The sequence below is a fragment of the Carettochelys insculpta genome, chromosome 1, assembly GCF_033958435.1.
Source record: "Carettochelys insculpta isolate YL-2023 chromosome 1, ASM3395843v1, whole genome shotgun sequence".
NCBI lineage: Eukaryota > Metazoa > Chordata > Testudines > Carettochelyidae > Carettochelys > Carettochelys insculpta.
The window spans coordinates 376,844,513-376,858,167 of record NC_134137.1 but is presented as its reverse complement, the minus strand read 5'-3'; the positions used below and the strand labels follow the sequence as shown (position 1 = coordinate 376,858,167).

The window sequence follows — 13,655 nt, the reverse complement described above, 5'->3', positions numbered from 1 at the left end:
GCCCTTACTAGACAAAAAGCTCCCTGGGGTTTTGCCATTAACTGCAACAGTTGTAGGCTTGTTGTTTATTGTTTGTGTATTGTAGAACCCACAAGCCCCAGCTGTAGACCAGAACACCTGTTGTGCTATGACCTGTGCAAACCAAGAACTGTTTACAACCTAAGACTGTGATGCAAGAGGACAGATGGATTACAGACAATGAGACAATGCAATAGAAAAAAGATTCCCCACCCCTGGCCTATCAACGGCCATTTACCTACACAAAGAAAATCAAGTGGGGGCCACACATAGCCCCATGGTGGGGCATGGAGGCTGAGGCCTTCCCTGAGGCTTTGAGATGGGGCCAAAATTAGGGTTCAGGGTGTGGGAGTGGATTAAGGTGTGGGAGGAGGTGAAGCCTCCAGCTGAGTTCAGAATGAGGGGCTTGGGGTGCAGGAAGGGTTCTAAGCTGGAGCCAAGCGGCTGGGAGTGCAGGAAGTGGCGCAGGGCTGGGGTAGGAGGTTTGGGGTGTGGAAGGGGGTGCAGGCTCCAGCTGGGGGACCATGGATTGGACAGGGGGTTGTGTTATGCAATGAGGTTCAGGGTGCAGGTTCCGTGAGGGAGGGCGGGTGTGGGAAGGAGCTCAGGGTTGTGGTGGGAGTGTGGGTTTTGGGAGGTAGCTGGGGTGTATTAGGGGATTCCAATCTGGGGAACGAGGTAAGGGTTCAGGGGGGAGTGAGGGGTAGGAGCTCTGGTTGTGTGACTCTTATCTCAGGGAGCTCCCACTTGGCAGCACAACATGGCTAAGGCAGGTTCTCTGCCTACCCCTCATGGCTTTGCACTGTTTCTGGTAGCAGCTGCCATGTCTGGCCCCTAGGCCAGGGCCAGGCAGCTTTGTGAGGTTTGCACTGCCATGTCCACAGGCTTTGCCCTCACAACTCCCTCTGGTCATGGTTCCTGGACATTGGGAGCTGTGGAGTAGGTGAGGGACAATCAAGCAGTTTTCCTAAGTCCTTAGCGAAATGCCAGTGAACCGGTGCTCATGACTCCAGCCCCACAAGGGGGCACTGAGGCCTAGGGCAGGGAGACTTGCCTCAGGCTGGGTGAAATGAAACAGTGGGCTGAATGGTGGGTCCCTGTTCCCCACACCTGTGACAGGCAGTGGTCTCTGCACGCCATTAACCTGCCTGTCCTCCATTTTCTTTGTAGACTTCATGGGAAGGGGGGATTTTGAAGGAGGATGAGTTTTTTGCAGCTGTTTCTGGGGAGTCACCAAGCCTAAGTCCAGAAGGGACCATATCATCTAGGCAGACATCCTGCATATAACAGGTCACCAGCATGACCCACCCACTAGCCAAGCAATCAACAGTAAACTATAGCAGTACAGCCCACAGGAGACAAGACTGTGAGGGGCCGCAGGGAGAGAACAGAAGCTTCTTCCACATGGGAGGGGCAGCCTAGGATAATCTGTAACTGTGAAGAAGAAGAACAGGTTGGGGAAGTGGAGAAACAAGCAACAGTAAATGGGAGAGTGACTTGGGTCCCTGCAGATAATTGTGTGCTTCCTGCATACCCAAAGCTCCCAGAGACCTTGACCCCACAGCACCAGGGCAGCCAACCCACCACTCGCTGAACTGGTGGAGCCAGTGACCAAGAGCAGACATGCCAACTTCCTCAAATTAATTGTCAGGGATGCAATTTCAAGAGAGGATGACCACCAGCGTTCCTTAATTCGGTGGGGGCAATCCTGATACTCACATTTCAAGTCCAGGGACTGGGCTGAATGACCCTGGTGCAGCATTTACCCCAGATTCCCTGTAATGCTGCTCCCTGCCTGCCTGAGGCAGCGCTAGCCTACCCCTGGTGTGGAGAGGTGAGGAGGGTGTTAGCTCCCCTTTTCATTACACCCCACTCCCTGCTCCTCCTCTTACCCCCGGCTTGCAGCCCTGTGCGCTCCGCGGGATGGAGGGGGGTAGGCGAGTAAATACATCCCATGCAGCGCCGTGCACCCGGCAGGGGGTGGGGAGCCTCGAGTAAATACATCCCATGCAGCGCCGTGCACCCGGCAGGGGGTGGGGAGCCTCGAGTAAATACATCCCATGCAGCGCCGTGCACCCGGCAGGGGGTGGGGAGCCTCGAGTAAATACATCCCATGCAGCACTGTGCACCCAGCAGGGGGTGGGGAGCCTCGAGTAAATACATCCCATGCAGCGCCGTGCACCCGGCAGGGGGTGGGGAGCCTCGAGTAAATACATCCCATGCAGCACTGTGCACCCAGCAGGGGGTGGGGAGCCTCGAGTAAATACATCCCATGCAGCACCGTGCACCCGGCAGGGGGTGGGGAGCCTCGAGTAAATACATCCCATGCAGCACTGTGCACCCAGCAGGGGGTGGGGAGCCTCGAGTAAATACATCCCATGCAGCGCCGTGCACCCGGCAGGGGGTGGGGAGCCTCGAGTAAATACATCCCATGCAGCGCCATGCACCCGGCAGGGGGTGGGGGCCCCCGAATAAAAACATCGTATGCAGCGCCCTGCAGTCGGGGGGGGGGCGGAGTAAATACATCCCGTGCAGCGCCGTGCACCCCGCGGGAGGAGTGGGGGCAGGCTGCATGCACCCCATAGACTCCGCCCCTAGCGCCCCGTGGTGAGTGCATCACCCCCACTCTCCCGCGCTCATCCCGGCCCCGGGGGCGGAGGAAGAGGGGCGGTGGCCAGCGCATGCTCCGCGCAGCCCTTTAAATGCCCGGCTGCGGTCGCGGCTGCCGCACGTGCTGCGCCCCCGGGGAGCTGCGGCGGCAGCGCTGCCATGGCCAGCGAGGGGGAGCCCGGCCGCCGCCGGCGGTACACGCACGACACCTTCGGTGAGCCTCTGGGGCTGCCGGGCGGGGCCTTGCTGTGGGCCGGGGCTGCTCGGCAGGTGCCTGCACTGGGTCGGGGCTTTGCTGGGCCCGGGGGCTCCCCAAGTGGCCCGTGGGTGCAGCCACGGGGAGTGGGGGGGCGCGGAGCGAGCCCCAAGGTCTGTGATGAGCTGCTGGCAGGTGCAGCGAGCGAGGTTGCCCTGGAGTCCAGCTCCCCTTAGTCAGCCCCGAGCTGTCCGTGTTTCCCTGGCCTCGGCCTGGTGCCCGAGGAGCAGTCGCCTGCCTGCCCCACTCCGGCCTGGGTACATGGCGACAGACGTGTGCCTGAAACCAGCCCCTGGGTCTAAGCCACACTCTGGCCCAGGGATGCTGCCCAGATCTTCTCCTGGGCAGGGCAGGCTGGAACCTGCTGTCTCTAGCTCCAAGTCTTCTCTGGTTTGTTTCCCTCTGTGGTGTATAAACAAACCAGTGCCCCAGGAAGAGTTGCAGAAGCTGGCTTTGCTCTGTCCTGATTTAGTGAGTACCTGCCACTTTACAAACCTGAGCACTGAACACCCCCCTCCCCCCCCCCCCCAAAAAAATGTTATTTAATGTGACAGTTTCCCTGCCCCGTACTGGGAATTAGTACCCGGGAGACATGAGCAGAGGCAGTGTTTGTTCTGCATCTTATGGGGCCCATAGGCCTTTGGCCAATATAAAACTTGAGCTCATGCAGCTGTTGATTCTTGCTGGGTATTGGCTCTGCCTGTTGTAAAGCTGTCCTCCCTGGGCTTAGTCCTGGGAAGCTCAGTCTATGGCCAGTCAGGTAAGTATAACTGTAAAGAGATGGGGAATATCAAACTGTTTAGGTAGTAACAGAGAGGAAGCCATGCTAGTCTATACACTATCAAAACAAAAAGCAGTCAAGTAGCACTTTAAAGACTAGCAAAATAGTTTATTAGGTGAGCTTTCGTGGGACAGAAGTGGGTCTGTCCCACGAAAGCTCACCTAATAAACTATTTTGCTTGTCTTTAAAGTGCTACTTGACTGCTTTTTGTTTTGAAACTGTTTAGGTGTGCTTTCTGTAAATGTAGTCTAGCAGAACTGAGTAGCGAAGAAACTGAAGCTTCCTCCAGGTAGGAGACATAAGGCTGAGAGCAGATGTATTGCCAACACCAAACTATCATAATTTGTGGCACTGGTTTAAGAATTGCTTGTGGGTTTTTAATAATCTTTGGTTATTTGGGTACCTTCACAATCTAGGCTGCACAAATTCCAAATTGGGAAGGTTTTCTCTGCGACTGTAAGGAATGCTAGATTCTATGGTATCCAACCAGTTCTGAAGCAGCAACTGTAGTGCTTCTGTTATAGTGAACTAAACACATTATTCTGAAGTTCTGTTTATTCAAGCCACCTTGCCACTCTCAACTGGCTAAATAGCTGCTAGTGTATGGGACACCATGGGACTAGAAACTTAAATTGAAAGCTGGTATCCTCATGCAGTAGTATGAGTCCAGCATCTGGGGCTTTAAGGGGAAAAAACATCTAACAATTGAGACTGCCAATAATATTGCTAGAGTGGGCACACTAGAAGTGTGAAAAGCAAGCTAAAATTATTTCAGTTCCATTATCTAACCCAGTCACAAGTATCCTTTAAACATATGGTGTTATCTTGGAAGTGCCCCTTCATTGTCTAATCTGCCTTTTGTGTTAGTGCCTGAAAGAATCTGTTATAAAGCATGAATGGCTCTGACTCAGAAGACTAAATGTGTGATCAGATTTTATTAGGCTGAAGCCAGAGGCGCCAGTACAGTTTAGGAGAAGGTTCGGCATTGTGCAAGACTGTGCCAGGCACAGCAGCAGGCACTCGCTAAAACAGTATTGCTGTGTACAGAGGTGCTCAGGGGGCCCCTTGTGTTTAGACGATGGTGGCTTTGAGATCCCTTTTTTGTACCTAAATGGTAGGTAGATTAGATGCATGCTAAAAGCTCGCGTGACGTGCCTTTGATGCCTGCAGAAACTAATTTTACCAGCACCTTTCACCAGCAAACAGGTTTGGGAGAGGAGGGCTGATCAACAAAAGATGAAGGGGGGAACTGGAAATGATTTGGGGGCCGTGCACCATTGCAGAATGTTTAGTGGCTTAAAGGTGACCAAGGGGTTAAACCATCTCCAGGCTCAGTCTCTGAAGCCCCACTGAGCTTATCAGTCTAATTGGTGTAACTCTGATGGTATAATTAGTTTGGTGAAGATCATGTGAACCTTCTTCCAAACCAGCCTTGTGTGCTATGTTTTGTTACCCTGGCTGGCATGTGATACACTCACCCAACAGCATGAAACTTGGCTGGAATTCTTTTGGGTTGCTTGGTTTATCTTGTCCCCTGGTCCAGTGGCAATAAGAAGATAATTTTCCTGGCCCTCCTTGAAATAGATCTATCTAGGCCAAACTTGCTGTCCTCAAAGAAACCGAGGACCTCAATGTCAGAGGGTGAAGAGAGAGTTTGAGTCTGGAACAGAAAGTAAAAAGCCCAAGTATGAACCTGATTACCCTGTCTGGAGACTGCCAGCCCCCATTGACATCAACCCAGGGAGCAAACCTTCCATGTAATGAAAGGCTTGTCCTTGACTTGAGTTGTCCTCCTTTCTTCACTGTTCCTTTTGTAACTGGATGGATCTGTTGGCTGCTGTGTACGTCCACAGGGCTGTGAAAGTGGGGTTCCTTCCCAAAGATGACCTAGGCCAGGGAGAATGCAGCAGGTAAACATCAATGGAAAAAGTTTTTGGGTTTTGGATGCTGTGCGGGAGTTTGTCTTTTTGATTTGTTTTTTCTCCCCCTCTCTCTGCCCTCCCTCACCTTCAACATTTCTCTCCCTGCCTGATTCCAGTAATTGCACTTTGCCAGTCTTGTGTCCATAACTACTCCCAAGTAGAAATTATCCCGGGACAGGGGATTATCCTTGGCTCACTCTCCCTTTAATGTATCTTTCAGATTTCCCCAGAGAATTTGAGCACAGGGCTGACCCTCATCGGCGTGGGTCGCTGTGTGACCGGCACTGTGCTGCCATTAACAACATCCATGGAGACTTGGGGAGTGTGCACTTGGGGTCCCATCAGCACAGCATCATGACCCCCAGGATCCTGCCAGGTAAGCAGAGCTGGTCAGGTCACCTGAACATAAACAGCCTAGAGTGGTGCTGAGATTATGATGCAGACTTGGCCTCCAAGGCAGTGGGCCCCAGACTTTGTCACACTCCCCTCCAGTCTGGGCTGGGGACAGGACTGGGGCTGTAGTCAGGCTGGGACTAAGCAGTGCTCCCTTCCTCCCTGGCCTGGTTCTGCCACACCCCCCAAATGTTCCTTTCTGCCCCTGTAGGGGCATATGTCCCACAGTTGGAGGACCACTGCTCTAGGGCAATGGGAGAGGGTTACGGATGCCTCCTTTCTCATTCAGTCCCTCTTGAGGGGTGAGGATTTGTTGGCGGATGCTCAGTCACTGGCAGACGTACGCCAACAAACTGCAGATGCCCCAGGGAATGCAAAGGGGACTTGGTGTGCAGGAGGGCCAGCTGCCCTTCCTTTCCAGCTCTGGGGTCACGCCACAAAAAGTCTGTACGGTGGGAATATTGGCCTTGTTGGGGAGTGCTAATGATACACCTGGGGTTGAACCTCATGGTTCTCATGGTAACATCCCAGCCTTAAAATCTGAGCACAAGATCTCTGTGCATCTCTTACTTGATCTAGCCACTGGAGCCAGCCAGCACCTGGTGAGCAGTTGGTTCTCCACATATCTCCAGCAAGCATTATGTGACTGCTGGTTTGGAAGAACAGTAGCGGGTGGCTTGAGTATCTGCTCTCCTTAAGGTCTGGCTGGTCACATGGCCCTACTTCTATTCCCAGACTAGGGTGACACGTCTATACCGTACATGGTAGGATGACACTTTTTTTGGACTCTCCTGGTGTGCTGAGACCTATGGGTTGGAATCACCCACTCAAATACCCATTTGTCCATGGTGAATAACTAATCATTTGACCCTGCAAATAGCTGTAAACTGATGCTGGCCCGTTCATCTTAATGAGATTGCAAGTTTATTGGCTCTTGCTGCGCGGTGTTTGTACAGCATCATGCAGGCTAGTGTCCTTATCCTGGTTCCAAAGTGCTCTGGGAATATAAATAAAATGGTATCACTGAGTTCCCCACAGGACAGACAGGCCTGTTCACTGTGGGATCCTGAGCAGGCAGCTGTAGGTGCTGGATGTCTAAATCTTGTGTTTCTCTTTGTGCAGTGATCTCAACACCTGCCTGCTGCCCTCACCTTTCTGATGAGGTGCAAATGTGTGACGGCTGTCTCATGAAAACCACCATCACAGCCGAAAATGAGGTGGAAGCTGCCAAACTCTCCAACAACTACAAGGTTGGTTCTTTCTGCCTGTGGAGTCGTGCATGGGTGGCTTAAAGCCAGTGCTGCAACCTCTCTGGGGGCCCATATGGTCTCAAGTTAAGGTGTCTTCAGAAAGTGCTTCTCTGCTCTTCACGGGGGCTACTGGACTGTTCCCCGTCCCCCAGTGCAGGTGCTTGAATTCCCAGCGGAATCATAGCACTGACTGTCAGCTGCTTCTGAGAGGACCCTTGTCTACATAAATAATCCCTCCAACTAGGGCATACTACTGGGTTGATGGTATCAGTGATCTTTCCCTGCCTGAGTGGGAAGTGTAGCCCCATGGTAAGAGCACTAGCTGAAGACTTGAGTCAGCATCAGTTCCCTGTTCTGCTACAGGCTTCTTGTGACATTGGGCAAGTCACTTAAACTGTGTACCTGGGTTTCCTGTCTTCTAGAATTAACGTGTGGGAAATCTCCAAACAATGGTGTAACATCACTGATTTAAATTCAAAGACGAAATGGTAGGTTAGGCTCTAAAAAGCCTGGTCAGGCAACTCACTACATCCAGTTAGTAACACAACTTTTTTGTAAGCACTTCACCAGGATATTTACAGTAAGGTCTCAGAGTACGCAATCCTGCTATAATGCGGCTGACCCCCGATTGATGCAGCAAACCCTCGCTTTTTTCCAGTTCAGTGTTTTTAGCTGCCCCAGGTGCAGAGAGAAGAACTTTGTGGCGTGAGGTGCTTGTTTCCAAGGGTGTGCCCTCCTCTAACCAGGCTGGTGCCTGGCAGTGAAGGGAAAGCCCTCCTACCCTGGGGGAAGCCAAGGGGTGAGGCAGAAGCCAAAGAGTTTACTCTCAGACTCTGACCTCCACATCTTAAGCATCTTTGCTTAAAGACTAAGGGCAAAGAGATAGCAGGTGAGCAAGAATCAAGATGAGCAAAAGCACGAACCTTCTGTGCAGGGACTCCTGTGTAACCAGTCACCCCCTAAGCATCCTGGGAGTTCTTAGTCTGTCAGTGACTTTCAGGGGCTTGAGATGGAATGCAAAGGTGGTCTCCCTACCAGCGGTGGCTAGTCTCTTCTTCCCAGGCTTGAAAACATCTGGTGGATTGCCTTCCCCAGTGCAGAGAGAAGCTGCCTTTTTTCCCAATAAAATACAAAAATGCCTTGTGTCCCCATGTGGGAATGGGTCTGCTTCCCACGACTCTCTGCTGCTCACAGAATTCTCACCCTGGTGTGAGGGAGAACAGACCATGTGACGCTGGCCGTGTTCAGTGCATTGCTGGAAACAGCATGGATTCTGTGGTGGAGCATGAGGCTGTGTAAACTTATGTAGACTGAAACAAAAGAGTATGTGTCCTAGGTGTGGCAAAGGCAAGGACTGCTGGGGCAGAACCTTCCTTTCCCCTCCCATCCCGATGAATGAATGATAGATCACCAGTCTGAGCCTTAACTTCTGTGCCAATTGATTGCCCTTCTGTTGGGATGAGGTGATCCCGTGATAGCTCCTTCTGCCTTATGTTAACTTGCAGAACTGGCAAATCGTGTGCCTGAAAACCAACCCTTGTTTGTTCTGTAAAACTGTAACTTTCTCACCCCTCCCTTCACTCATTACTCTGGAGTAGCTTCCGTCGCATGTCATGTGGAGGACCTCAGAAAAGTAGACCCTGACTGTGGATGCCTGCATGATGCTGGAGGAGCTGCTGCTGCCTTGCCACTCAATGAGTAGGGTTAATCGGAGGTCATTGTTAGCCGGGCAGGATGAAAAGGCTTTTCCTGGAAAAAAGCCACAATTGCTCTGCTGCATGCTTGACATCAACCTGTCACCAGGCCCAAAGTGGGGAGAACAGGCATCCAGGCACGCTGAAGGCTTTTCCTGGGCAGTCTGTGCCTCAGACGGCAACAGTGCTCTGTCTTTCATCCTCTAACACTGGTGCCAAAGCATTAAAGAAATGAACTGGCTTCTGAGACACAGTAACCTGGCAGTTCTCTTGTTTTGTACCAAAAAGCTTGACTTACAAAGCCTGAATGAGTGGGACATGTTTGGGCCAGGTCTACCCTTAATGTTCCAGCAGTAGTGCATCAGTGAAGACACTGCTGCATAGATAGAGCTTATCTCATTGTATTAGGTCCCCTCTCTTCATTCCCCCATGCCTCCCAGAGAGCCAGGAGCTACTGCAGTGCAAGGAGGTCTCTGGATATAGACAGTGCTGTCAGCGGGAGTGATGCTGGTGTAGCTGCAGTGTTCAAGGGTGTGGATCTGTCCTATCTTTTGAGTGGCAGTTATACTGATGTCAATTGTAAAAGCGAGGTCGCCGTGTTAGTCTGTGTTCTAGCAAAACAAAGCAGCAGTCATGTAGCACTTTAACAAAATAATTAGGTGATGAGCTTTCGTGGGGGAGACCCACTTCCTCAGATCTGGTGATGTAAATTGGTAATGTTGAGCTGGCCTTATACCTTCCATGACCCCTTAGCAGCATGACTGCTACAAGCACGTTCTTGGGTGCCCTAGATGGTGATAAGCAACAGTGTTCCATTTCTGTTCAGTTTTGTAAAGTCTGACCCAAAGCCACAGACCTGAATGTTGCTTGCAGTCAGTTGGTTACTGTGGAGCAGAAACGGCTCATGATACAAGTGTTCTTTCTTGCCTTTGTTACCCTTTTTATTTGAGGGAGCAAGGGCTCGGATCCTGATGAGTAGATGTGGCAGTAATGATCTCTGGAAGACTAGTTTTGAGGCAATGGGGGGTGGGCAGTGTATGTACCCCACTGGTGGGCAACACTTTGTTTATTGTTGCCCATGTGCAGGGTTGCCAGATTCTGCTGGTTTTTGTTATCTTAGTGTTCTTTTTTTAAAATGACACGCGCAAGAGCATGCGAAGTGAGGGGTGTGCTGACTGCAAGCAATGTTAGGAGAGCCGTGTACTCCATCTGCATCCAAAGCGCTGCTAGTCAGTCGGCACACCCAGCAAATTCTAGGTACACCAGCACAGTTAGCAAAACTCCCCTCTCCTGGGGAGTGGCTTGGTTATGACTATCTTGCAGCCCACTGAAATGCAGGGCCACTCGTGTGGCCCACTCATTGTTTTAACCTGTCTAATACCAGCAGCTGGGACGCAGCACCAGTGTTACCTGTCTGAGGTTTTTCTGTGGCCCCATTACCTGAGCACCTCATTGTGTCGCTTAGCCTCATGAGGTGGGGCTGGGCTCACCTCAGTCTTTGTTTCTGCATGACCTTTACTCTCTGTTCTCCCTGAAAGTCTGGCAATGCAGGGAATTAACCCAGGTCTCAAGTCCTAGGCTTGTGCTTTTACCACTAGGTCATCCTTCTGTGCTATGGGGAGCTTGGAAATTCCTTCCAATTCCAAATCTCTCACGGACATCGCTTGCCAAAACACAGTACAGGTAGCTCTGGCCATAAAGTCCAAATTGGAACTGCCAAAGTGAGTGGGAGGGGGGGCGGAAACTGAGGGCACAGAGTCTGAGCTGGCTCAATGGACTTGGGCTCTGCTGTTCTCTCCCCTTGACTGGAATGTCTTCTGTTTGTCAGTCGACCCAGGCCCTGAGACTGTGCCTCAGGTTTGTCCCCCAGCGCAGACACCCAGTCTGTCCTTGCTAGTGAGGGTGAACTGGGTCTTTGCTATTTGTGTTAACCACACAGGATCTTTCACTGCCTTTTCATCCGGGCTGTGCCGTAAAGAAGCTGACTGAGGTTTCAGGGGTGTGGGTGTAGAGGAGCTGTCACTGCTATGTCAGTGGCTGGTCTGTTGGCTAATCTGAGACAAACACCATCTCCTGTTCTCTGGGCTCAGCCTGGCCTTCTGCCTCCATGGTCTGAGTAGCACGAGGTCTGCCTTCTGCGTATGCCTATGCAGTTACCTCCCGGGGGTACAGCATTCTACCTACTACCTCAGGTTTCTGTAAACCTCTCATGGATTAGCAACCACCAGTATTGTGGGGCAGCTGCGGTTTCCTGCCCTCCTTCCCCCTCTCAGTGGATCTGCCCATAGGCCATCAGTTATGGCTGCAGTGCAATTAGTTTCACTGTCATGTGACTGCATATCCAATGTGATCTGTAGTGAATGTGGGTGGAGGGAGGGCTGATGAGATGCAAGAACATGGTTGCCAGTGCGGGGTGGGAGGCACAGAGTAACCTCCCAACTGAAGAGTGTCTTCTGGAAAAAGTCCCTATTGGCAGACTCCTCATGACACACCCTACAGTGCTTCGAACCCTTTGGGAGGAGGGGAACGTGTTCTCTGGAAAGACTGTCATGGACAGGTGCCGTCACCGGGATCTGACTCATTGTGTCTCCTTCAGTTTGGCTTTAAGAAATGGAAGAGCCATGTGACAGCCAGGCCCTGGGAAGACCGGTCAGAAATCGTGAAGGAGCTGTACTCTGATCTGAACGTCGTGAGAAGCCCCACAGGTAGCAGTTTAAGCGCACTCCTGCTGGCTAACCTCGTGCTAACAGTAGCCAATACCAAGTGTATCAAAAGGAATGAATAAAACAGGCTAGTGATGAAGTGGTCCAACCAGGTACCTGGCAGTCAGGTTTCAGGACACCCATAGCATAGGGTTGTACCATTGCCTCAGCTTAAGTTCTTGATGGACCTGTCCCCTGTGAACTTAGCTAATTCTTTTTTGAACCCATTTACACTTTTGGCCTTCCCAGCATCCCTTGTCAGCGAGTTCCACGGGTTAACGGAGCTTTAACTAGAGAAATACTTCCTTAGGTTTTTAAAACTGCTGCCTATTAATTGGATTGGGTGACCTCTGGCTCTTGTTACACAAAGAGGCAAACAGCACTTACTCACTTTCTCTGTAACGTACATGATTTTTATAGACCTGGATCATATGTCCTCTAAATCCCCTCTACCAAGCTTAACAGTCACTCTTTCAAATCTCTCCTCTGGAAGCTGTTCCATCTCCTTCCCCGTACCTCTTGCCTCTTCTAATATAGCTTTTTTTTTTGTAGATGGGGTGATCAGAACTACATGGCACATTCGAGGTATGGGCAAACCAGGGATTTATATAGCAGCATTTATATTTTAATTATCCCTATCCTTATAGTCCCTAGCACTTAGCTTTTTTTGACCGCCTCTGCACATTGAACAGATACCTTTTTTGAGAACTCTCCACCATTACTATAAGATGTTTCTTATTTGACAAGAGCTATTTTAGATCAATTTTGTATGTATGTTGGGATTGTTCTCCAATATGCATTACTTTGCATTTATCAACATTGAATTTCATTTGCCGCTTTGTTGCCCAGTCACTGGCCTTGAGATCCCTTTTGTAATACTTCAGTGTCTGCTTTGGACTTAACTGTCTTGAGTAGCTTTGTATCTGAAAACTTGTCCAACTTACCATTTGCCCCTTTTCCGTGTTATTCATAAATATGTTGAACAGCACTGATTCCAGTACAGAGCCCTGGGAGACACTGATGTTTACCTAGCTCTATTTTAGAAGCAGACCCTGTATTCCTATCCATTGTTTCCTGTCTTAACTAGTTAGTGATCCAGGAGAGGACTTGTCACATATCTCGTGGCAGTTTCACTTTAAGAGCCTCTCATGAGGCGCATGATCAAAGGCTTTCTGGATGTCCAGGTGCACTAGATTTATTGGATCACCCTTGTCCATGTGATTTACCTCTTAAGGACTTCTAAAACATTGCTGCAAAAGCCATGCTGACTGTTCCTCAGCAAATCACATTCATCTGCATGCCTGTTTTCTTTTAATTCTGCGTTTTACAATAGTTTCAGCCAATTTACCCGCTGCTCAAGTTTAGGCTTACTGGCCTGTAACTGTTGGACCGCCTGGGGAGTCCCTTTAAAAACCAGGGTTACATTAGTTACCATCCAGCCACCTGGATAGCTGCAGTTTCATACTGGATTTCTTCACAAATCTTGGGCTAATACCATCTGGTCCCAGTGACCTGTTACTGTGTAACTTAGCTGTTTGTTCCAAGAGGCTGAGCGGATGAGATGTTAATTTGTCACCTAAAAATAACTGATGTGAGGGAGGTTCCCACACCTGCTCTGCCGTGAAGAATACAAAGAATTGATTTAGTTTCTCTGCAATGGCTTCATCTTAAGTGCTCCTTTTAGCATCTTGATGGCCTAGTGCAGGGGTGGGCAAAAACTTCTGATGGTTGGGGGTGGGGCACTCCAGGATCTTAATAGGCAGTCAAGGGTTGCACTCCTTCAGAGGGCAGCTGCAGGGTCTGAGACAGAGGTTTGTGCAGAAGGGAGCTCTGGGTAGGGGACTAAGATGCAGGAGACAGTGGGAGGTCTGAGAGGGCATTTGGGTGAAGGAGGGGGTTGTGCCCTGGAGCAGGGTACTGGGGTTGCAGGGTCCAGGAGAGGATTCTGGCCTGGGGAGGGGTGTAGGATGGGGATGCAGGGTTGGGGCCGGTGGGAGGTTGAAATTGAGTTCTGGTGCTAGAAGCAGAC

General features: G+C 50.8%; 1 protein-coding gene across 3 annotated transcripts in view; it reads left to right on the top strand.

The window, feature by feature from the left end:
* Positions 1–2,737: 2,737 nt before the first annotated feature.
* The window catches only part of LOC142007528 (uncharacterized), a 33,665-nt gene continuing 22,747 nt past the window's right edge, over positions 2,738–13,655 (top strand). Inside the window, exons 1-6 of one of the 3 annotated variants that reach the window (XM_074984199.1) lie at positions 2,805–2,842; positions 5,519–5,575; positions 5,808–5,963; positions 7,103–7,230; positions 11,521–11,629; positions 12,179–12,211. In XM_074984199.1, coding sequence (XP_074840300.1) covers positions 5,942–5,963; positions 7,103–7,230; positions 11,521–11,629; positions 12,179–12,211 — 292 coding nt within the window. In that variant the 5' untranslated portion in view covers positions 2,805–2,842; positions 5,519–5,575; positions 5,808–5,941. Of the gene's footprint in view, positions 2,843–5,518; positions 5,576–5,807; positions 5,964–7,102; positions 7,231–11,520; positions 11,630–12,178; positions 12,212–13,655 lie in introns of all 3 variants that reach the window. The other 2 variants (XM_074984197.1, XM_074984198.1) reach the window with 2 other exon arrangements.